Genomic DNA, 27255 nt, shown 5'->3' with positions numbered 1-27255 from the left:
AGTGCGGCATGAAACGCGTAAGCTGACGGTCCTATCCTTGACTTGTTGATACCAGTGACTCCTTTGGTGAACACGTTGTTTTAAAGAAATCCAAATAAAAGTCAAGTTTTACTTTTCCTCCTTTATTGAACGCTTTTTGGACTTTCTTTCGTTGAACCCAAAATAGGCTGGCTCCTAAGCTTTCATTCCTGCTTTTTCAAATATAGATACCAAGAGAACGAAGAAAAATTGATAATAGGAGTAAATAAGAAAGTTGCTTAAAATTGGGCTTAGTATACCTTTAAGCATAACATGCAAAATATTTTGAAAAATTATATAAATGTTGTATCCACGTGCTCAGAAGAGACAAGGCTTTTTACCTTATTAACTATATGGACAGATTTAAACTACAGTATTAGGAAAGATATGTGTTTTCTTTTGTGTTTATCGCACAGTATCTTCTGTATATGACATAAAAATAAAATAACAGTAATAAAAAGCTGAAGATCTACTGACAAACTATATAAGTTTCCAAATGTACTTAAGAAATATACACTGGAGCAAATATACAGCAAAATGCTGAAAACCTGACTGGCCTATTTAGATGCTATAAGTACACAAACCCCAAGCATTAAAATGGTTAAATGGGAGAAGTTGGATGCATCTGGTGATTACTTTAGTCACAGTGGCAATTCTGAGGGTGCTATTGCTAGGCAACCTCTTACCATTGTAGCACCTCTAGGGTTGCCAGCTGATGTCCACAAGGGTTACCACCTTTCATGAAAAAAAATATACCGTCCATATACATGAGCCTAATTTTGCATACATAATTAATCAGAATTACTCAGAAACTGAAGCTGCTAGTGCTGATTTTATATGCTGGTTTGTTTAACATTAGATTCTAACACAATTAGGATTAGTTTTATCATGATAGGAGCTACATTTCTATATGTATTCTTTATTTTCTATATTGACCTGAATCTTATGCCCACCCTTGAACCCTCCATAGTTATTCTTCACAACTCAGTAACGATTGTATCCCCTTGGCTGACAGTAACACACAAATAAAATTTTTACTGCCAGTAACACACATGGCATTGGTTTAACCATTTGACTGCCAGTAGCAAAAACAAAACAGTGCAGATAACATAAACAGATCTGTATTTTAACGCCCCACAAACAACCAGAGACACATAAGATAGAGATATTTACCATGTTTGGCCTCCAGTAGCACACCAAAGTAGTGTACGTGCATTGTTGCTTCAGGAGACCTTTAAAATTTAGCTGACACTCAGGGGACTTACAAAAATAAACATTTAAATTTCCTTTGTTTTTGCCTAGACTTTACTTGAGCAGCTTGCTGAAATATTGTACTGTCTGGTTTAATGTTGGACATCTGGTGATGACCATAAGCAGCCTTGTACTTAAGGGTATAGTACTAATAATGCAAACATCCATTTCACAAAAGTACTAATAATACAAGCCTGTCCCATATTCCCATGTACTTTGTATTATCTGCAACAAGAATAGAAGTTTATGTGGTAAAAGAATACTTTAAATAAACCAGTTATAAGTATTACAAATTGATAACCTAACACCACTACCACTTTCTGCGCTGGGTATGGAGCTTTATGGCAACCTTTTTAAAGCACCCCCTGTTTGATCAAAATTTGTCAAAAACATTCTAAATGCTAAATAAAGGAGTCCTATTATGAATAGGCTTACCAGAAGTCCCACTTTTACTGGGACTGTCCCGGTTTGGAGGCGCTGTCCCAGTGTCCCACCCAGTTGTTCATTCTGTCCCAGTAGGGTCGCCACCTCCAGGTTACAAATCATGTGTCTGGGTTTCAGACCAGACACATGATTCAAAATGACTGAACTGTGGCTCTTCAGCATAGTTGGATGCTGGTACTTTGTTACATACAGTCCTACGTAGCTTAACGTTCATGTCCTTCAAAGTTTACATTTAGTAATACCCCAGGCTGAGTGAGCAGCGCAGGGTTTTTTTTATTTTGTAGTACTACTTGGTATATTTTTCTAAGAATTTAACACCCCCCGACCCCTGGTGACATTGCCGGTAATACACCTTTAGGGGAATCATATGGGTATGACTAGGAAGTACAGACAGACAGGATTTTTGGCGTGGATCTTGCTTTACTTCATGCAGGATAGCATTTTGGCTGTAATCTTCCTGCATTATGGTATAGAGTAGCCTCTTAAACAGCTTTAGCAGGTACGTGTTTCTTTTTTACTTTCATTCAAAGTTGTATTTATGCCTTATCAGTATTTGGCTCTGTTCCTTAATTAGACACATAAAACACATATTACACTGCAGATATTAAATTGTGAAATTGATAATTATGAAAGTAATAATTATGCTTGATGTTTGGCATTATTTAGAATCTGAGATTTAGATTTATGATTTATTTGCCATGACAACGTAATGGTGCCTTTTTCACTAGGGGGCGTGGTAATGGTCTATTTAAACTGTGTGATTCACTTGTTTGACTGAGGAAGGGTAGAGTATCCACAAAACATTACACACATAAAAGCTACTACTTTAAAAGGACCGGTAATTGCCACGCGCCCCCTTGACCACGCTCCTGACTACACCCTCACTGGCACCGCACCAGGTGGTCCCAGTTTCATCTCTAAAAATTATGGTAAGCCTAATTATGAATCCTGTTAACGGAGTGTAGTTTGCCAACCTTAGTGGTAATAACTTATCAAGAGGAAATATCTTTCCAGTTTCCACCAAACAAACTATGTTCTTGAAGCAGAAAATGATGTGATTTTTCTCTGGGGAAATAAACAGAGTATGCAATATCACTTCGTGACTAGGAAATAGTTCTATACAGTCTTCCGTTCTGCGTGCAAACACACAAGGTGTAATTTGTATATTGGTGGGATGGGAGGCGGTTCTTATGCAAAGAGCCAGCACGTGAGTGTCCTATAGGCGCAGACCTATAGTGCTGAGGGCGGAGCAGAGCAGCCAGTAGGCTGAGTGACGCGGACCCTAAAATCTTCAGCGCTAGAGCTATTATTGTGAGTGTAGTACGGCTCAGCTGTCCATGTGCACAGACAACGTATTGGAAACTGTGGGTCTGGGCGTAATTCAGAAAGTGTATACAGCAGTATTTGGGACATATCTGCACACATTGGAGATACAGTTTTCAGATAGAGTTATATACAGAGAAAGGAGGAAAGTAAAGTAATTGCTGTGACTTTGCTGCTTTACACTGGGCGCTGTCTGAGCTGGGATTTATAATGTGTGTGCCGATTCGCCTGGACCATGCGTGATTCCCAAGCACCAGCACTATAGTGATGATGAGTGCCCATGGGTGTCCCAGGGAGGGCGCAGAACCCTCTTGAATTTAGCATCACAAAGCGTCCCTGAGGTGGCAAACCCACCCACACGATTGGCTGGCAGTGGGGCAAGTGCGTCCCTTCCCCTCCCGAAGGGGTGTGAGTGGGGTCTGTGAGGAGGCGACATGTCAATAAGCTGTGCATGTGGACAGGATGCGCTTGGATTGTCCCTGGATGTGGCATGGCATGGTTATCAGAGATCAACACCCTGTGGGTCCCTCATGGCATGACAATATAATGGGATCTGTAAGTGACAGTGTAAAAGTTTCCTGCAGGGAGTGATATGCGAAGGACACAACAGCAAATCCCTCTCGTTGCTAAATATTTGAAGTACATTGTTTACAAAAACCAGACTTTTTTTTTTCTGGGGACACCATATCTCTGCCTGTCTGAGGTTGCCTGTACCCTAGAGCAAAGGCACTTGGTGCTTCTCTGCATCTTGCTGGGATTGGATCCTGTGAAAAGGGGACAGACCCCCGCCCCCCAGATGTCTGTAACTCTTCTGTGCTCTTAACAAGAAGTGGAAATGACACCAAGTCCAGCTTACATAGCTGTGGAGGTGATCATCGCTGTGTTGTCCATCGCGGGGAATGTGCTGGTCTGTTGGGCTGTTTCAATTAACAGCACTTTGAAGAATGCCACAAACTACTTCCTGGTGTCCCTAGCTGTGGCTGACATAGCAGTGGGTCTACTAGCCATCCCATTTGCTATCACAATCAGCATCGGTTTTCAGACTGATTTCCACAGCTGCCTATTCTTTGCCTGCTTCGTGCTGGTGCTGACCCAAAGCTCCATCTTCAGCCTCTTAGCTGTGGCCATTGATCGGTACCTGGCTATCAAGATCCCACTCAGGTATGAGGTAATTTAGGAAACACTTGGATAGAATTAGCCTAATCCTTTGGGATTCTTCTTTTTACATTTGGTACTGTTATGTGTGTATGTAATTATTTATTTATTTTAAGAATAAAGTGCTTAGTTTCTTGAATGAACAAAAAATAAAAAATAAATATTGATTGTGATGGTCATATAATGGAAGTAAACACACTAAATACCAGCATTCACATTTGTTGTTAGAAAACCCCCCAAAACATTCTATTGTATTTTACAACTGACAGCTATGTTCTCACCTGATACTGTGCATGCCCAGAGTAAAGCTCATTGGTGTACATTAATTCACAAGTACCCTGTAATTTACACACACTTCTTCTCTCTCTCTCTTTCTATATATATATATATTTATATATATATATATAGACAGATAGATTGATAGTTAGTTATAGAATATGCAGTTCACCTAGCAGTTTGATAAAAATGTATATTATATGCAGTTCACGTAGCTGTTTGATAAGTGGATCAGATAGTTCATATGCACTTAAGTATCAAGATACATAATAGCTGGCTTAATATTTTCACACTTCTTAGTACATATGATCAACTGTGTGTGGGCAGAGTAACATTTTCATAATTTTTGTTATCTTTATTTAAACTGTATTCCAATACAACAAAAATACAATTAGAATTATAAATACAAATTCTCTCTCTCTCTCTCTCTCTCTCTCTCTTTCTCTCTCTCTCTCTCTCTCTCTCTCTCTCTCTATATATATATATATATATATATATATTTATATATATATAGACAGATAGATTGATAGTTAGTTATAGAATATGCAGTTCACCTAGCAGTTTGATAAAAATGTATATTATATGCAGTTCACGTAGCAGTTTGATAAGTGGATCAGATAGTTCATATGCACTTAAGTATCAAGATACATAATAGCTGGCTTAATATTTTCACATTTAATAGTTATGGTGGACAAGGTATTTTAGTTAATTAAGATCAGTATAAATATTTATGGCTTAGAGATGTGTGGGACTTTATCTGGCAGATACAAAAATACTTTTTTTGCAAAATTTTTCTTTATTTGTTTTCTTGCAGTTTTCACAGTTCACACGTGTGATTATAATCACCAAAATTACATTAAACTACGGAATCCCCAAATAAAAATCATTTGCACAGCACCACTTTGTAACAGTAATATATATATATATATATATATATATATATATATATACAGTATATGTTCACACACATATATTGCTGTTAATTACATAGTAGCTGAGCTTAAACATTAATGGTAAAGTATTTTATAATTCTACTAACGAAAATCACATATGGAAATACAATTAGAGCTCTTCTAACATTTAAAGTGCAGGGTAACAAAGCCATATGACAGACAGGGAAGTAAGGACAATGATTGGTTACAGTACTATAACATTTGATTCAAGTGGAGTATTTTGCACTAACCTTGTAATTATACAAATAACCCTGACCATTCAAGTGGCTTTGTTCATCTATTTGTGAATCGTATCCTTAGACATCTCAACTCAGTATATTCGATTGTTTAGACTAGCTAGATATGACAATAATGGACTTATAATGCAAAATTGCAAATACAATTAGTGAGGTACATTAGCTGAGAGCTAACAATTTTAGAAGCTTGTGAAATATGTATGAGTGCTATAGATATATGCGTATATATATCTATCTATATATATATATATATATATATATATTAGGAGCAAACACTACTTGATAACATACAAAAAATAAGTATGCATTTACAGTATATAATAGTTGTACTATTATAACATATATATACATTTAGTATATATATATATATATATATATATATATATATATATATATATATATATATTTTATATATATATATGCGTGTGTGTTTGTGTTATATCTAAAGTATATTGTGAGTGTTTATGTGTGGATATATTAAGCAATACATTTCACTCCTGCATAACCTTTAACACAACTGTATCTTAACACAATACCAAATAGCAAATATTGCTTGAGTATTTTTATTTTTTGTAGAGGATGAAAAAGTGAGGAAAATCTTCATTTATTGTTGTAGCAGAGCAAATTATGTTTTGATACAGTAGAAAATCTGTGCACTGAGAAATGACATTGTATGTAGATTATTTTTTAAATATATCCTGTTCTCTTGGTATTCTTTGTTGAAGAGAATACCTAGGTAGGCAGCATGCTCATCTAGAGAACTAAATGGCAGCAGTTTTGGTAAAATGCTTTTAAGCACTAGATGGTAGCAGTGTTTGCGCAATGTATAACATTGTTAAGTATTCTTGCACAATTGCTGTCATATAGTGCTCTGAACAAGTGCACACCCCTAAGGCTACCTACCTACTTTTCAACAAATGATACTAAGAGAGCAAAGTAAATTTGTACACTGCATGAAATGATTCGGGTTTCATGTTCTTTTAAACACGTAAGAATTTAAAACTGATGTTAGCAAACTTTGCAAAGTTTTGACTAAGACTAATCAAGGGATATATTAATTTAAAAGTGTTTTGAGTATGTTTATGTTATCTTTGTTGTGGCCAGATAGGAATACATATAACTGAATTCCTGCACTGATCAAGCAACCACTGTGCAGCATGTAGCATGAGGAGAGGATGCACTACTCCCACTCAGGGGACAATGTAAAAACTACATAAATTAAAAAGACAACAAATTCACATTTTTTACAAAACGTTAACTACTGGGGGATTTTTGTAGATGGAGTCTGTAATAATTAATATTTCAGTGGAAAAGCCTGTATCACAGCACTTGAAATGATTACAACTAGTGTACAATAAATGACTTTTAGAGTACTGCATTATTCTGAATTATTCTTTTCTTGTCAGAGAAAATGTAGTGAGTACCCATTATAGAGGTAAAGGGCTTTCAATGGCATATTTTTCTTTAATGAATCAAACGTCCTCTCTAACCCCCGCAGACTTTATAGTATCAGGTTGCATATTAAACATGCTTTATTGTTATTCTAACCCAGTAAGACTTATGCAAACTACAATATGTAATCAGTAGCACCTGCCTACTCAAAAACAGTGTACTGTGGTATAGGGAGACATAACACACCTCCCTAGGGTTGTGTAAAAGACAAAATGTATCATTTTACTTGATTTATTTTACCTTAAAAGTAAATTAAAGGCAAAACAGGCAATTTTAGTAGAACATGTAGAAAACCCTTTATCTACACTGCTTTTGGAATATTTGTTTATTTGCATCTGTAAAAATGGACAGTTTGGAGTTGGGATGGAACCAAGTGTAAACAATAATATCTTCATCTTAGTTACTAAAGCCTTTAAAAAGCAACCTAAAGGTATTTTTATATCATATTTAATACTTTAGTATATATTGTACCATCAGAAAGATACAGTACTGCAATCAGAAAGGTAGTATTTGTTGTTTTAAATAAATATAAAATAACATTAGCATTTTAGAACACAAAAAAAGTTTGGATTTCAGAATGTATGGTTTTTGGAATTTTGGATTTGGGGATTTTTATGTTTACTTACACGTTGCATTCTTTCTTGAATTCCCTTCAAAAACCACATGATCCCAGACTAGTTGGGCAGTAATTGTGAAAAAGAATTGTTATGCTATATATCACAGTATCGGCAAAGCATAGACATATATAGGGGGGGCAGAGGGTACCATCTACCCACCCGTGTGCCCCTCCAACCATGCCACAGTCCTCTAAATAGTTATTTATTTATATTGTGTGTGCACTTATTAGGGGTGTCAATTTCAACTTTTTCTCTGATTTGCCCCCTAACTGGTACAAAGTAGAAGAGACAGTGTTCTATAACATTTCTCTCTTTTAATATGTGCCCAACGATCTATTTAACCTTTGTAACTGCTAGAGTGTATTAAATTGTTTACAAATAGCTCATTCACATGTGAAATAGCTGCTTTTGCCTGTTGCACCCCACCAATACTAAAAAGTTCAGTACTTAAAGGGATATGAAACACATTTTTTTTTCTTTTATGATTCAGATAGAGCATGCAATTTTAAGTAACTTTCTAATTTACTCATATTATCAATTTTTCTTTGTTCTCTTGGAATCTTTATTTGAAAAAGCAGCAATGCAAGCTTAGGAGCCAGCTTACATTGCTGCCACCAATCAGCAAGCACTACCCAGGTGCTGAAAAAAAAAATGGTCTAACTCAGATAGAGACACAATAAGGAATCCTTTGTGTTTGTATAGCGTGATACAATAATTATATCTTTTCTCCCAAAAAGCTTAGCCCATTTTAATGGGTTGTGGTTTCAAAGACCAAAACTGTTATTTCATATAGAAAAAATAAATCTAAAGAAGCAATTTCCCATACATTTTATACTCTGCAGCTGGTATAACAAGTCATTTGAAACACATTAAGGTGATTTTTTTTTTTACCTTTAACTTGGAATAGACCTGTAACTTTTTTTGCCCAATTTGTGATGTGTTTTCTCACCACTGTGTGTATAACAACAAATGTAACAAAATATTGCACATATTAATTTGTGCTGTTTGGAAGGCGAGCTGGAGTAGATTGTGATGAATTTCTCCAGGCAAAAAAGGAAGTTCTCCTTTATCATTTCAAACCTGTGTTTCTTTTAGGTAGTGTTTTTTGCCCTCTACAAGTAATCTACATTTGTGTTTTACATGGGGCAAATTTGCACATTAATTTTGACCACAATAATTTTTTACTTTAACTTTGGTATAATAATTACCCATATAACCGTAACACATTCAGATTGTTAATACAATTCTATATTTGGAATATATAGGTAGCCATGACACAAGCTCAAAGACATAATAATTTCTAATGCTGTTTTCCACAGTACCTATGGAGAACTATAATGCACGTATTTGTAGGAGAAGTTTGCGTTCTCCAAAGGCGCAAAAAAAAAGATAAATTGGTAACTGGGCATACAACTAGCAAATTTAACCCTTTTTAAGCACACTGGTGCACTTTGGAGAAGCAACAAAGTGAGAGGAATCTATAGTCGGACTTGCCAAATTTTAGGCACACTTTGCATTAATAAATCAGCACATTCAGTCATATGCAGATTTGTAGGAGCAATTTTAGGAGAATTGCTTTGATAAATCCTGCTCATAGTAGCTCTATGGTATTAGAAAGTATTACCGGCCCCTCTACTTTGGACTGTGGAACCCTGTGTGCCCTTCTTATATATGGTTCCTGGAGATAATATACAGCTAAGATAGTCTGTAATAAGCCGTATCATAGCTCAGGCACCATGCTGCTACTAAGGCATTCAGTGTTTGGGTGGGCCTCATTCATCAGTTTTATCCTTTAAAGCATTTACACACGGTATGTAATTTACTTGTGACAAAGGGTTTATGGTTAAATTGTGCAGTACCCTGAATCCCACTATTTTGAATAGCAGTTATTGCCTTGCTTCTTAGTGTAAGTGTTATTAACAATAGTTTTGGTGTTCTCTAAATCTGAAGGCCTCTGGTAAAAATATATCCCTGTTGTAAATAAACACCACAATGTGTATACATTAAATAAATAACTTAGTTCCTTTTAATATCTAACATTGATTGTATTAGAAAACCTATTGTTAAAGGGACACTGAATCCATTTTTTTCTTTTGTGATTCAGATAGAACATGCAATTTTAAGCAACTTTGTAATTTACTCCTATTATCAATTTTTCTTCGTTCTCTTGATATCTTTATTTAAAAAGGACAGCACTTTTTTTATTGGTGGATGAATTTATCCACCACCAATCAGCAAGAACAACTCAGGTTGTTCACCAAAAAGGGTCCGGCATCTAAACTTACATTCTTGCATTTCAAATAAAAATACCAAGAGAATGAAGAAAAATTGATAATAGGAGTACATTACAAAGTTGCTTAAAATTGCATGCTCTATCTGAATCACAAAAGAAAAAAATGGATTCAGTGTCCCTTTAACAATAGGTTTTCTAATACAATCAATGTTAGATATCCCTTTAATATTATAAGTAACTATCAGTAATTCTGCATTTATTTTCCATGGTTTCCATATGAAAATCAGGTGACTTTGATCAGGCAAATTACAATTATAACAATGATTTATAATAGTCATTTAAAGTGTGTTAATATTTAATTTTGAAAAATATCCGTTTGATATAGATTTGTGTATTCCTTAAAGGGCCATAAAAACTTTGATATTCTTATATAAAATGTTTGTGAGTAGTAAAAATCTTGCAATATATATTATTTCTCTCTCTAACTGTCCTCACTAGAGGAGATAAGATAAGTAGGCTTTTAAAAGGCTAATGCAAAACAATACACATTTTGGTAACAATGTGCTACTCCAGTAGAACATTTGGATTGGTTTCTCCAGATAAGTGTTCACACTTATATGTTATGTTAATTTATTGCAAGACTACACAATAGTCATGTTATGCAAGGGATAGGAACGTCAATAATAAACTTGCATAAATCTGACAGAGCATGTCATTTTCCTTCTGTTTTCAAGTGTACTTGGTTCTCTTGGTATCCAGTTTTCATATCCTACACTAATGGGAGCTAGCAGGTGATTAGTGCCTGTGTTCTATCGAGAACTCCAAATCATCAAAAATGGGGCATTCAAAGGGGGCAAAGCTCCCCTTGTAAACCTCATTCCCCAAGGTTTACTTGGGGTGTATGCCAGAGGATCGGTGGTGCGCCCCCCCCCCCCCAAGACAGGCAAAACAGATAGTGAAAATAGAAGAGTCACCGGAAGTGACGTCAGATTGGAGTTTTCGAGGAATTGGAGTTCTCGACAGAACACCTGCACACATTAGTCCTTTAGCAAATGATACCAATCAGATTGCATAATAGAACTAAATTTGCAAGTTGTTTAAAATTGTGTGTTTTATTTATGAAAAAAAGTAGGGTTCATGTTCTTTTAAGGGGCAATTGAAATCTAAAATATGGGATTTTTGTATTATTTGTTTTTGTTTTGTTTTCCTTTTAAGAAAAGTGATAAGTAACAATGTCTCTGCACAATGTTTACCTCTAAAATACTTCTCACTGACTGAGGCCTAGATTTGGAGTTCGGCGGTAAAAGGGCTGTTAACGCTCCGCGGGCTTTTTTCTGGCCGCACCATAAATTTAACTCTGGTATCGAGAGTTTAATCAAATGCTGCGTTAGGCTCCAAAAAAGGAGCGTAGAGCATTTTTACCGCAAATGCAACTCTCGATACCAGAGTTGCTTACGGACGCGGCCGGCCTCAAAAACGTGCTCGTGCACGATTCTCCCATAGGAAACAATGGGGCTGTTTGAGCTGAAAAAAAACCTAACACCTGCAAAAAAGCAGCGTTCAGCTCCTAACGCAGCCCCATTGTTTCCTATGGGGAAACACTTCCTACGTCTGCACCTAACACCCTAACATGTACCCCGAGTCTAAACACCCCTAACCTTACACTTACTAACCCCTAATCTGCCGCCCCCGCTATCGCTGACCCCTGCATATTTTTTTTAACCCCTAATCTGCCGCTCCGTAAACCGCCGCAACCTACGTTATCCCTATGTACCCCTAATCTGCTGCCCTAACATCGCCGACCCCTATATTATATTTATTAACCCCTAATCTGCCCCCCTCAACGTCGCCGACACCTGCCTACACTTATTAACCCCTAATCTGCCGAGCGGACCTGAGCGCTACTATAATAAAGTTATTAACCCCTAATCCGCCTCACTAACCCTATCATAAATAGTATTAACCCCTAATCTGCCCTCCCTAACATCGCCGACACCTACCTTCAATTATTAACCCCTAATCTGCCGAGCGGACCTCACCGCTACTATAATAAATGTATTAACCCCTAAAGCTAAGTCTAACCCTAACACTAACACCCCCCTAATTTAAATATAATTTACATCTAACAAAATAAATTAACTCTTATTAAATAACTTATTCCTATTTAAAGCTAAATACTTACCTGTAAAATAAATCCTAATATAGCTACAATATAAATTATAATTATATTATAGCTATTTTAGGATTAATATTTATTTTACAGGCAACTTTGTAATTATTTTAACCAGGTACAATAGCTATTAAATAGTTAAGAACTATTTAATAGTTACCTAGTTAAAATAATAACAAATTTACCTGTAAAATAAATCCTAACCTAAGATATAATTAAACCTAACACTACCCTATCAATAAAATAATTAAATAAACTACCTACAATTACCTACAATTAACCTAACACTACACTATCAATAAATTAATTAAACACAATTGCTACAAATAAATACAATTAAATAAACTAGCTAAAGTACAAAAAATAAAAAAGAACTAAGTTACAAAAAATTATAAAATATTTACAAACATAAGAAAAATCTTACAACAATTTTAAACTAATTACACCTACTCTAAGCCCCCTAATAAAATAACAAAGCCCCCCAAAATAAAAAATTCCCTACCCTATTCTAAATTAAAAAAGTTACAAGCTCTTTTACCTTACCAGCCCTGAACAGGGCCCTTTGCGGGGCATGCCCCAAGGATTTCAGCTCTTTTGCCTGTAAAAAAAAACATACCATACCCCCCCCCAACATTACAACCCACCACCCACATACCCCTAATCTAACCCAAACCCCCCTTAAATAAACCTAACACTAAGCCCCTGAAGATCTTCCTACCTTGCCTTCACCATACCAGGTTCACCGATCCGTCCTGGCTCCAACATCTTCATCCAACCCAAGCGGGGGTTGGCGATCCATCATCCGGTGCTGAAGAGGTCCAGAAGAGGCTCCAAAGTCTTCCTCCTATCCGGCAAGAAGAGGACATCCGGACCGGCAAACATCTTCTCCAAGCGGCATCTTCAATCTTCTTCCATCCGGTGCGGAGCGGGTCCATCTTGAAGCAGGCGACGCGGATCCATCCTATTCTTCCGTTGTCTCCCGACGAATGACGGATCCTTTAAGTGACGTCATCCAAGACGGAACAGCCAATAGAATGCGAGCTCAATCTGATTGGCTGATTGGATCAGCCAATCGGATTGAACTTGATTCTGATTGGCTGATTCCATCAGCCAATCAGAAAATTCCTACCTTAATTCCGATTGGCTGATAGAATCCTATCAGCCAATCGGAATTCGAGGGACGCCATCTTGGATGACGTCCCTTAAAGGAACCGTCATTCGTCGGGAGACAACGGAAGAAGAGGATGGATCCGCGTCGCCTGCTTCAAGATGGACCCGCTCCGCACCGGATGGAAGAAGATTGAAGATGCCGCTTGGAGAAGATGTTTGCCGGTCCGGATGTCCTCTTCTTGCCGGATAGGAGGAAGACTTTGGAGCCTCTTCTGGACCTCTTCAGCACCGGATGATGGATCGCCAACCCCGGCTTGGGTTGGATGAAGATGTTGGAGCCAGGACGGATCGGTGAACCTGGTATGGTGAAGACAAGGTAGGAAGATCTTCAGGGGCTTAGTGTTAGGTTTATTTAAGGGGGGTTTGGGTTAGATTAGGGGTATGTGGGTGGTGGGTTGTAATGTTGGGGGGGGGTATGGTATGTTTTTTTTTACAGGCAAAAGAGCTGAACTTCTTGGGGCATGCCCCGCAAAGGGCCCTGTTCAGGGCTGGTAAGGTAAAAGAGCTTGTAACTTTTTTAATTTAGAATAGGGTAGGGAATTTTTTATTTTGGGGGGCTTTGTTATTTTATTAGGGGGCTTAGAGTAGGTGTAATTAGTTTAAAATTGTTGTAAGATTTTTCTTATGTTTGTAAATATTTTATTATTTTTTGTAACTTAGTTCTTTTTTATTTTTTGTACTTTAGCTAGTTTATTTAATTGTATTTATTTGTAGCAATTGTGTTTAATTAATTTATTGATAGTGTAGTGTTAGGTTAATTGTAGGTAATTGTAGGTAGTTTATTTAATTATTTTATTGATAGGGTAGTGTTAGGTTTAATTATATCTTAGGTTAGGATTTATTTTACAGGTAAATTTGTTATTATTTTAACTAGGTAACTATTAAATAGTTCTTAACTATTTAATAGCTATTGTACCTGGTTAAAATAATTACAAAGTTGCCTGTAAAATAAATATTAATCCTAAAATAGCTATAAGATAATTATAATTTATATTGTAGCTATATTAGGATTTATTTTACAGGTAAGTATTTAGCTTTAAATAGGAATCATTTATTTAATAAGAGTTAATTAATTTCGTTAGATTTAAATTATATTTAATTTAGGGGGGTGTTAGTGTTAGGGTTAGACTTAGCTTTAGGGGTTAATCAATTTATTAGAATAGCGGTGAGCTCCGGTCGTCAGATTAGGGGTTAATAATTGAAGTTAGGTGTTGGCGATGTTAGGGAGGGCAGATTAGGGGTTAATACTATTTATGATAGGGTTAGTGAGGCGGGTTAGGGGTTAATAACTTTATTATAGTAGCGCTCAGGTCCGCTCGGCAGATTAGGGGTTAATAAGTGTAGGCAGGTGTCGGCGACGTTGAGGGGGGCAGATTAGGGGTTAATAAATATAATATAGGGGTCGGCGGTGTTAGGGGTAGCAGATTAGGGGTACATAGGGATAACGTAGGTGGCGGCGCTTTGCGGTCGGAAGATTAGGGGTTAATTATTTTAAGTAGCTGGCGGCGACGTTGTGGGGGGCAGGTTAGGGGTTAATAAATGTAATACAGGGGTCGGCGGGGTTAGGGGCAGCAGATTAGGGGTACATAAGTATAACGTAGGTGGCGGTCGGCAGATTAGGGGTTAAAAATGTTAATCGAGTGGCGGCGGTGTGGGGGGACCTCGGTTTAGGGGTACATAGGTAGTTTATGGGTGTTAGTGTACTTTAGGGTACAGTAGTTAAGAGCTTTATGAACCGGCGTTAGCCAGAAAGCTCTTAACTCCTGCTATTTTCAGGCGGCTGGAATTTTGTCGTTAGAGCTCTAACGCTCACTTCAGAAACGACTCTAAATACCAGCGTTAGAAAGATCCCATTGAAAAGATAGGCTACGCAAATGGCGTAGGGGGATCTGCGGTATGGAAAAGTCGCGGCTGAAAAGTGAGCGTTAGACCCTTTAATCACTGACTCCAAATACCAGTGGGCGGCCAAAACCAGCGTTAGGAGCCTCTAACGCTGGTTTTGACGGCTACCGCCGAACTCCAAATCTAGGCCTGAGAGTGGGAGGGAAAAGGCTTCTCAAGTCTAAAAACTTAATTTATTCAGTACTGGAACATTAGTTTAAATGAAAAAATACTGGAAAGTCCATTTTAAATATCCTCTTTTATGTGGAACAGTTACATTTTGCATATCACCATTTAGGATCTTGTTAGTTTTGTCAATGTGTCTATCTCCAAACTGTGAACAATACGGTAATACAATTATTTAGCATTAAAGGCACAGTCAACACCAAAATTATTATTGTTTAAAAAGATAGATAACGTCTTTACTACCCATTCCCCAGCTTTGCACAACCAACATTGTTATATTAATATACTTTATATCATTTACACCTCTAAATTCCTGCTGTTTCTAAGCCACTACAGACAGCCTCTTATCACATGCTTTTTTATTTGCTTTACACAACAAGACAAGGCTAGTTCATGTGAGCCATATAGATAACATTGTGCTCACGCCCGTGGGGTTGTACAGGACACAGCACTAATTGACTAAAATGCAAGTCAATAGATAATAAATAAATAGCCATGTGATCATTGGGTTGTCAAAAGAGGATTAGATACAAGGTAATCACAGAGGTAAAAAGTGTATTAATATAACAGTGTTGGCTGTGCAAAACTGGGGAATGGGTAATAAAGGGATTATCTATCTTTTTAAACAATAAATATTTTGAAGCAGACTGTCCCTTTAATTCTAACACACACCTAATTCCCATCATGAAATATAATGTGTACATTCAGAAGCTTCTAACACATCATATGAGAACTATCTTTAAATTGCTGGTTGCACCAAGGGTAACATATTCCAGGTACTCTATGCGTCTTTCGTGCCCTCTTTCCAGTTTGTCAATTCAAATATCTTCTGACTCACCCACCTTATGCTTTGTCGGCGGAAAGTTTACTGTCAATGAACAATACTTATAAATGTGCAGTACTGCCTAGAGCTGGCTTTAATTAAAGACATGGGTACTGGCAAGGCCAATTTGTTCTCTGTAGATTTCTCTATTGTTTTACTTGTGTGCATTGCCATTCCCCAGAATAGCATTTAGATAAGTATCCATCTATTTAGAATGTCACTGCCTAAGTATATTACCATTCTCTTCAGTAAAGGAGCAGCATTGGCCCATTTCTTATCCTACTAACAACATATATTACATTAGGAGACTAGAGCCACAGAATACTGCAGTATGACAGCAAAACATTAGTTTATTCAGGAGAGGAAAATGTTTTAAGAAATTTAAATTTGTTTTGAAATCCCCCTTTTTAGATAAAACAAAGCAAAAACGACTGCACTCTCCCTTTAAAACTGTGTTTATTTTGATTTTGAAGTGCAGGAAATGCATTTATATGTACAGCAGGTTCTTAAGGACTGGTGTTGATTGGCAGAAAAGCAGCGCCCTCAATGCTTTATTGGTATGCAGTGACACGCCTTATAAGCATAAATATATATCTTTTTTAATAACAGAGACACTTGTTTTACAAAAAAAATGGCAATATATTTTATAATGTTCTCTCAGTAAAAAAATTCAAACAATTACTTTTGTTTCCCTTTAAAAAACTGTTGGTGAAACAACAAAAAATATTGATTGACGTTAAGTGGAGATTTTGGTTGTTACTGCTAATTGTAAAATTTGCAATTGGAATTAGATTTTGCCCTTAGCACTAACTAGTTTAATAAAATAAAAAGAAACTTGGAATATATCCATCAGAGATGCAGACTGTGTGTGTGTGTGTATTTATATATATACTGTATATACATATCTATCTATCTATCTATCTATCTATCTATCTATCTATCTATCTATCTATATATATATATATATATATATATATATATATACAGTATATATATATGAAAAAGTTTACATAAGGCCAGATAAAGCAAAACAACGTATCTACATTTTCAAGCCTCATTCAAAAATTCAGCATAACACCTGTTGCATTTTTTATTTAATTTTTTTACACCGAATTACTATTGCAGTCTGAATTTTGACCAAATGTATTCTTGCCCAGTGGAAACAATGTTCAGCGTCAATATAATACCAACATATTTAGAGTTACTGCATAGATAAATTAACACTTTTATGTTTTTAATTGTGCATTTTTCCTCAACATTGATATTGCATATTAGATAGGCTGTTACAGACAAATATTTATCTGTTTAGTAGTTAATTATTCTAGCTCAAATTTACCTTTAAAACTGATACAGATCTAAATCTAGTTCTAAAGCATTCAAATCTCTTAGAACAATAATCTATTTTAAATGTCTTTTTAACCCAGATGGACACAATACGTTGACCAAGGTTAATACATGATTGACTGATTCAAATATTAAATGTTGGTGATTGAAATTGTATGCAAAATAGAGACAAGAGGAAAGTTTAATGTATACGTGAGGAGCTGTACTTCCTAAAATTTTGTTTTACTATTTTTTTAACTATTTTTTGTATCTTTTTTTAATTATTTCCATTGTTAGAATTTTTCAAAGGGATAGGAAAGTCAAAATAAACTTGCGTGATTCAGATAGAGCATGACATTTTAAGACAATTTTAAATTCACTTCTATTTTCAAATGTGTTTCGTTCTCTTAGTATCCCTTGTTAAAAAATGAATACGCACATATCATACACTAGTGGGAGCTGCTGCTACATGGTGCCTGCACACATTTGTCTCTTGTGATTGGATAACTAGATGTTTTCAGCTAGCGGCCAGTAGTACAATGCTGTCCCTTCAGCAAATTTGATAATATAAGTAAATTGGAATGAATCCTAAAAGAACATTTTGGGGTTTACTATCCCTTTAGTAAAGACTGTTTGTGAAACATTGTAGCTATAGACCAATTATTACTATTTAATCTTTTGTATACCTTAGCTACCATAATCTTACTAACAAAACAGTTAAAACTAGAGATTAAGGTGTTGCCTAATCATTCCTTTCTCAAGTCCAGTAACTAATTAACATGGTTATGTATTTATTTATTTCAGTTATTTGTATGTATATATTTAATTAATTAATTAATTAATTCATGTAGTAATTATTGTAGTAATCTATGTGTTTGTTTCAAAGGCCATTAAAGTCAAATTCAAGTTTCATGATTTAGATAAAAAGTTCCCAATATACTCCAATTATCAAAATGTGCACATTTTTTATATGTGCACTTTCTGAGGCTCCAGCACCTACAGAGCATATGACAAAGTGCACAGTATATACCTAGGTATGTTTTGTGATTGACTGATGGCTGTCACAGGATACAAGGGGATGAAAAATTGGATTGACTTTGAAGTTTGCCAGAAAAAATCTACTGCTCATTTCAAAGTAAGCGCTATTTCATTGTCTTTTAATTGTGCATTTGTCAATTATTTAATTCTACCGTATTCAGTGGTCTTTTAAATACCATACATGTGCCATTCACAAACTTCTATTTTACTTATGATCCAATTTGTAGGAGCCAGGGAATGTAGATGATCTATGTATCTAAATGAAAAATAATAAATATATAATTAGTCTAAGTACTGCGAAATAAACTAAAAGGCAGAAGTGAAATGTTAAAAGTAAACACTCCCATGATTTATATAATACAGGTTTTACTGGTATATGTAAAAAAAACGCTCTATTTAAAAATAAAGAAAATGTAAGACTTATATATCTTTTCTAAGGCATTGTTTACTCAAAATGTCAAAATAACTTTATATCTGGCATATATTTTTGGTTTAATTTACATAAATCCATATTCGAAAACAATTTGTATAGCTTCAAAGTTTGGTATGAATTTGTTTAAACAACATTATACATTAAATGCATTTCATCAGTGGCGGATAGTGAAGTTTTATGATGGTGGGGCAGAATATCCTGCTATTTCCATAACCATAATACATTTTACAGATGCATGATTCCATTTAGAAGAGCACAAACATTCAAATAAAATTGCACTTCATAAATTAAAAATACTCAGAATAATTTAGAGACTGAAAAAAATCAAACAAAAAACAATAATAATAATAATAATAATAAAGCAGGGGCACTGCCCTCACTGCCCCAATGACCAGCTACCACTGACTTCCATCTAATTATGGCTGTCACCATTTTGGAACTTAGTTTTTACTGCAGGTCTCTGAAGGGGAGTTTCTGCACATGTGCAAACACATCCATACTGCAATGCAGTGAAAGTTATATTTCAACACCGTGGCGCGGATGACTAGAGGGAGGCAGGTAAATAACATCAATGTATTCAGTGTTTAATGTTCCTTTAAAGGGACATGAAATCCCAAATTTTTCTTTCATGATTCAGATAGGGAATACAATTTTTTTTTTTTTTTTTTTTTGAAAATAATTTTTTATTGAGGCATTGAATATGAACAACACAATAAAGAATATATCCAGTCACAGAACAGTAGCAATAAAGAAAAAATAATGAAACTTATACAGTTCACATATGAAAAGACAAGGGTTAAGACATTGGTGTACTAATGTAGCATTTGTTATCACAGTATCACATCCATAGTAGTGCCATACGTGAATGGAAGCTGGAATCAGTGACATGAAATAAATAGCTAAGACAAGAACCGAAGAATAAGAGTTGACATAAGTTATAGTACCATCCTTGTGAACTTGAATATGAAATGTAAAACTGCATGTAGAAAACGTGTGTGGCTGGAACATATATGGATGAAGCCTCGTTTTTTATAACTGAGAACTAGTGATCCCCACTGCATAGTAAAAGGTATTCTAGAAGCTAAATGAAAGTGAGAGGTAGGGAGTTGGCTGTTGTCAGGCCTCCCGTAGGCCTGTATATATGGGGGGGGGGAAACAGCGGGCCAAAGCCGCTCATAATAGAGGGGAAATGGGAGGGCGGAGCCAATCTAAACATTATAAAGGTGGGGACTACAGGGCTATTTAACTTTATGATGTAGAGAACTCCAAGATGGAAAATGAATATACTCATGACAGATATATAATAGTGAAGTAGTTTGCATACTATAAAATATGTGTGATTCCAAGTTACTAAATAAGCTAATGATATTATCAAGTGGAGGGGGGACGTTAGAATAGTTGGGGACTGGGGGGCCTGGGGGACCTCTGGATGAGCCCCTCTCCTAGGGGAGTGCCACCTATAGGCGATGTGGGAAAAAGGAGAAGGGATATGACCCGCAGGCATAAGTACCAGCGGGAAAGGGAGGAGAGAGGCTCAATCAAGACAACTATTATGTACTAGTAATATGAGCAGGAGATAAATTAGGAATGAATAAAGTCAACTTACTAGCTGCTAATATGAAATATAGGTATCTTAAATACTTTGAGCTTTCACCTACTACAAATAATCCAGTCTAGTAAACATAAACAGTAGGAGTATTATTGGGAAATGTCCCTGCATACATGAAATAGATAGGAATAAATGGCTCAAGCCTAAAAAAATTTACGCAAAATATACAACCATAAATAAGTTAAGTTGGAAAATATTTCACCCATACCTATCCATGAACCTCTCATGTCTAGCCTGAGTGAAATATATAAATCAACTTATAAGACTCATATAATAACAGTAAACAGGCTTACCTAGAAAATAAATTAAGATGGAGTAATGAACCCGGTCCAGGGAACAAGAGTTAGGACACGGGTGCCTCTAGTGAGTAACCAAGCATCCTGTAGAATAGTATTTTCTGCAAAAATTAAGCTAACCAACACCTAAGGGACATATCAACTGTATGATGGAGCTATAAGGGTCTATAGGTCAATCTGCGAAACTATCCTGCTGAACATAGATAAGGGGGTGCAAAACATATTAGATGTAAGAATAACCCCAGAACCTGCTATACTAGAATTTGTAAGCTACACTTACTGTGGAGGGTGGCTGAAGTATACTAGTTGTAGTGTGGGAAAAATGTGGTAAGGATAGTGTCCATCAGTCCATCTAAATCTTACCTTGCTAATAGGCTATATGTGGGAGTCAAAAAAGCTTTAAATATAGTAGTACATGTATTTAAGTGGAGCTAGTGTACTTGAAGAGGACAAATTATTCTGATAGCCTGGTTTAGACTAAAGGAGTAGTATGAGATTTAACACTATGGCCATATGAAACTATCTCTGGACAGATATGGAGATATGCTTCTGTTTATAGCTTATAAAATGATTATACAGCGATTGCAAGACTCTAGTGTTGGGAATATCTCATAATGTGCTAAGCCATGAAGATAGTCTAAATGATATCATATTTGTGGAATGGTGTGCCGTCTCTATTAGTACCGGACAGGGGGGAGTTAAATTTAGATAAGCTTGGAATATTTTAGCAGATTTGTGGACAGGTGGGTGTTTGGGGTCAAGTATATGTAAATAAACATAATGGAAGTAGAATCTTACCCAAACATCCCCTTCTAGGGGTAATAAGGTATAAAATACATATATATAATGTTAACAACCACATAAACATTCAACCTCTATAGCTAAAATTATAAAAAGGAGAACTGCAAAAATCAGCCTGTCTAAACCCCAACTAAGATGTCAGAAATTCTTACTAAAGGTACACCATATATACCTACAAAGTACGGTACAGACCTAAAATGGTGTATCACCAAGCAAAAAAAAAAAAAAAAAAAAATATCAGCTCATGCATCCTAAAAGACAGTTTAGGCTGTTATATGTATCTTTAAGCAGTAGAGTATTGTACATTCAGTCCAATGATCAAAGGAAAATGTCACACAAAAACATCCAGCAACTCTGTGAAACTAGCTAGAGACAACTAATAAACATTATATATTTTTTTTCTTTTTTTTTGGGACTAAGTTATAGCTGTCGATAGGACCTAAGAATTTACCGGTCTCTATGATAGCATGTACTAAGAGGAGTAACTATTAGAAGTAACTCACAGTTATGTCAATGGGCGCATTATATCCAGGCAGAGTTAATATTGCTGCTCCACCGTTATACTCAAGTTGCAGCCTCCAGGGTCCCATGTATCAGCCCGGGTTGTCAGGAGGTCTGAGTAGGGAGCAATGGATTGTAGCTTCTGCACACGAGGCAAACTCATCGTGGGGCTTTTATATAGGAAGGAGGGGGAGGTTAGTAAAGCTCCGTTGTGTATCAAAGCTGCCACAGTTCTCAAGTGACAACCATTATTAGAGCTCTCCCTCCCTGCGTGACAGTAATCCCCCAAGGCCATGTGTACCAGCAAGCCCAGCCTGGATTCCGGAGTTTCAGCACCAATAGCTAGGGAACCATTAGAGATGTCTCCATCCACGCAATAAGCAACAAGACTAGGTTCATCCCCCAGCTCCTTGGAGCACTCACCACCATCAGAACATGAAGCGGGTCTCTCTGCAGAATGGTGAGCACCCGTGTATGAGCTATTCAGATCATAGTTACGTTCCGGTCCTCGTAGTGTTAATGAGGAAGAGTCCACTGGTGGTATGTTATTATAGTTGTTCATATCATAGAAACATAGAAACATAGATATTGACGGCAGATAAGAGCCATAGGCCCAGCAAGTCTGCCCCACCTTACCTAACAGTATAAACTTATCTAGTTCGTAGGATAGCCCTATGCTTGTCCCATGCATTTTTAATGCATGGGACAAGCATAGGGATATCCTGTGATCTCCCCACGCTGAGTCCGCTCTCCTCTCCCGCTGGATCCCGGTCAGGAGCAAGTTCTGCCCTTAGTGAGAGGAATTGGGCGTCTAGCTTGTCTCCCAGCTGCTGAAAGAATAGAATGTACTCCGCCATTTTGGGCTTAAATTCTCTCCACGGTGGCAACAGATACACACTAGATAATAGCGTGATAGATATTTGCACTGAGTGGTATTGCAGTGTATACGGGCAGAGTTGCTTCTAAACACGATTACTGCTGCTTAAGATCTACATGGTCACATAGCTCCCCGGGCCATATTGTACAATGCCTTGTGATTATCCACAGACCTAGAAGCTGACTCTCCTGTAGGTTTCTGCGCTTCCAGCTATCTCTTAGCTCGGCAAGTAGCATTATCCCCTTCTAGATCTTAGGTCCTAGAGCAGTTTTTGAGGAATTACATACAAAAAGGATGTTTTAAAGAATATAGAATCAGGAGCTCTATCAGGGCACGTCTTGCTCCCTTGATGGCTAGCTCCGCCCCCCCGGGAATACAATTTTTAACAATATTCCAATTTACTTTTATTATTTAATTTGCTTTATTCTTCAGATATCCTTTGTTGAAGAAATACCAATGCACATGGGTGAGCCAATCACACGAGGCATCTATGTGCAACAACCAATCAGCAGCTACTGAGCCTATTATATGCTTTTCAACAAAGGATATCAAAAGAATGAAGGAAATTATATAATAAAAGTAAATTGGAAAGTTGTTTAAAATAGCATGCTCTTTCTAAATCATGAAAGAAAATAATTGGGTTTCATGTCCCTTTAAGCGCTTACATAGATTGTAGTGTTCACTGCACACATACATAGAAATTTTGAAAGACTAGTAAAAGAAAATTACACATATTTCCATATATATATGTATATATATTAAATTGATAACATTCACAAGAATGATATTTACAATATAAGAAAGCCTGGAGAATATTGCATTGGTTACCTTTTTTTGAGCTCATGCAACTGCAGAAATGCCATATTTATGTAGAAAAATATTTATCATTAGAAATGTGTGTATTATTTTCTGTCTTATAAGATTGGTTTGAAATTTTTGAAGGTAATTTGAAAGAGGATTTGTGATTTTTACACAAAATAAATATTCTGTCCCTTTTATCTTCAGCTTTCTCCGTTATGGGTAATGTATAGACTTGGGGACTTGGTTGTACTCCATTTTACAATACTTATTTGATGTTTACATAATTCACATGCTAATTATATACTCAATGACATTTTTTTTAGTGACAGTAACAGAAAGGGAATACTGCCTGGTAATTATTATTTCAAACAATTTAATGTTTGGTAAACAATGCAGTAGCACATCAGGTAAAGCCAGTAAAATGCTGCTTGGTTGCATTGGAAGAGTTATTAGCAAAAGAAATGGTTAGATTTTTTTAGGTCATTTTAGAGATGGATAGTTAGGCTTTATCTTGAATATTGTGTACAGTTTTGAAGACCATATCTTCAGAACAATATAAATGAAGCAGAAACTGACCAGAACAGGACTGCTTACATAAAAGTTCCAAGGAAATACTTCATGACCTTTATATATGATCTTTATATATGTAGCTTAGAGGAGAGAAGAGAGATAGATGCTAACAGAACTGTGGAATGTATTAAGGGATTTAGCACTTTTGCCCTAGCTGGGGATGAAAGCATTTTACACATTAAGAGCAAAAGCAGAACAAGAGGTTATGATCTCTAACTGAACGGTAATAGAGCCAGGAGTAACTTGCAGAAAGAGTGATTGATTCATGAAACAGACTTCATTTGAGGTGTTAAAGGGGCATTGTAATCAAGAATTTTCTTTGCATAAATGTTTTGTAGATGATCCATTTATATAGCCCATCTGGGGGCGTTTTTGTAAAAATGTATAGTTTTGCTTATTTTTAAATAACATTGTGCTGATTATCAGACTCCTAACCAAGCCCCAAAGTTTTAGATATATACTGATGTATACAGACTTCAGGTTGCTTCTGTTTGTATAATGGGCTTTTTCATATGCTTCTCATCCTCTTTCAGTGGGTGTCCCAGTCTAACCTCATTAACAGTGCTAAATATGTCATTAAAAAAAAAAGGTTTTATACTAGATATTTATTTCAGTAATTGTGCATATTATTCTTTATAGTAGTTTCTTTTACATGCAGTTAAATGAAAATTGGTGTATACTGTCCCTTTAAGGACAAATACAGTAACACAGTAATGTGATGCAATCATACCAGGGGTATACATAAGGCTACTATAACAACTAATTGTCTTTACACTTCAAAATGAAGTATAGTTAGAAACTATGGGGCTTCTGGTTCTCTGCTGTCAATAACGATGTTTCTATTCTGATCAGCGATGATTATTATCTGTTTGTGAAAGTTGCATTGGTGCAATCATTAATTTCAATAGTTTAGCTCCTTTCACTAAAGTATATCTTACCTAGAGATATCATGGCCAGCGATGTTCTAATAATGTCTTGCTTAGGTTAATACAATATGTATTGAAATATGGACTCCAAATTAGCCTCTTGTGGCTTATATTATCATTTATCAGTAACTTTGGGAGATACGTGTGAATTTGAAATCCGTAGTATTAAGTTCCATGGTGATGTCATTATTGGGTAAGGAATTATTTGAAAAAGGAAAGATGCAAAGCAAAACCATTACAAGAGAAAATATTGCCTGCATTATAGATACTATTTAAAGGGATACTAAACCCAACATTTTTATTTCATGATTCAGATAGTGCATGCAATTTTAAGCAACTTTCTAATTTACTCCTTTGATCAATTTTTCTTTGTTCTCTTGCTATCTTTGTTTGAAAAACAGTAATGCAAAGCTTAGGAGCCAGCCCATTTTTAGTTCAGCACCTGGGTAGCGCTTGCTGATTGGTGGCTAAATCTAGCCAATAAACAAGCACTATCCAAGGTGCGAAACCTAAAATGGGCTGGCTCATTTGTATATGCTTACATACAAATTTATAAATAAATATATATGTATATATTCATATATTTTTTTAAATATGCTGCCCAACATTGCATGACTTACCCGCTTCGCAGAGATAGGTTCTGTGCCTTATCTATCAGCATCAGAACGAGGCTCCCATTGGAGCCTATGAAAGCACACTCGTGAGTGCAAAGCTTCCATGCAATGCAAACGCGAGGTCGCCTTCGCATTGCATTCGACCTATAATACCAGCGCACATTTGCGTGCACTAGTATTACGAGTGGATTGCAAATATCGCGCTTGCTAAAGACTTATTTTGCGCTCCACTTGTAATCTAGGCCAAAATGTTTGTCTAGTAAAAAAAATTAATGCACTTACATTACTCATTTTGTCAGCTTTTCCTAAAGATTGATTTTCCCCCTCGCTTCCTCATACAGGCTTGAGTGGATCCTGCAGAAGTCGGAACTTTAAGCTCGCAACATACTGCAGACTGATTGCTTGATCTGTGCTTATTTATATCTGTCCATAATAGGCCACAGCAAAGGAGATAAGATAAAACACTCTAGAATACTTTTCAAAGGGTGTGTCCATCGACATTCTGCTAACAATATTACAGTTGTATGTGTTCTTAAAACATTTATTTTCTAGCAGATCATTTTATAATGTAGCATGTAATTGTACGCATCTAAATACATATATATATATATTATTTTTTTTTGCTTGGTATTGGTAGAATGGAGATTTCTGAAACCCTCAGTGGACATGCATACTAATGGGGGTCTTTATTTTGAGCAGGGATAGTGTCATTTATTATTCAAGGCACTTGCGGTAGAGCCATGCAGGCTGACATTTCAATTAATGAATGATTGTGAACCTCTCTATGTGTCATTCATGAAGAGTAGTGAAACTAATGTGCGTTGAGTGCAGATGTTTGGAGAGCTATGTAACTTGCGGTCTGAAACATACTAATGCAATCAGAAAATCCCAACTGATTTATTTTAATTGTACGCGCTAGAGTAGGTCATCAAAGCTGACGCAGGGCAAGTAAGTAAAATACTTTAAATAAATAATTGTTAATAATCATATTAGACACGTTCTTAAATCCCATTTGACATATGAATCATTCTTATCTAAGCATTACATGCAAAATTATCTAGAAATTGTTTTTTTAATTGAATATTAAATAATACATATAGGGCTAGATTACAAGTACAGTGCTTATTTATCACGTGCCCGTAAACGGGCAAATTTGCCCGTTTACGGGCGTGCGTTAAATAACCAGCCATTGTAAGTGGCTGGTTATTGCTACCATGAGCTTGCGGTAGCAATTAACGCTCAAAAAATATATATTAATGTGTTAATATGTGTATATAT

The 27255-nt window shown here is 36.1% G+C and overlaps 1 protein-coding gene across 1 annotated transcript in view; it reads left to right on the top strand.

Moving 5' to 3' along the window:
* The first annotated feature begins 3037 nt into the window (after nt 1–3037).
* Nucleotides 3038–27255, top strand: part of ADORA2B (adenosine A2b receptor) — a 161698-nt gene continuing 137480 nt past the window's right edge. Inside the window, exon 1 of the mRNA XM_053706121.1 lies at nt 3038–4197. Within this exon, the coding sequence (XP_053562096.1) occupies nt 3872–4197 (326 nt within the window). The 5' untranslated portion in view covers nt 3038–3871. The remainder of the gene's footprint in view (nt 4198–27255) is intronic.

Source organism: Bombina bombina, chromosome 3, assembly GCF_027579735.1.
Source record: "Bombina bombina isolate aBomBom1 chromosome 3, aBomBom1.pri, whole genome shotgun sequence".
Taxonomy (NCBI): domain Eukaryota; kingdom Metazoa; phylum Chordata; class Amphibia; order Anura; family Bombinatoridae; genus Bombina; species Bombina bombina.
This window is presented reverse-complemented; position numbering and strand designations above follow the sequence as displayed.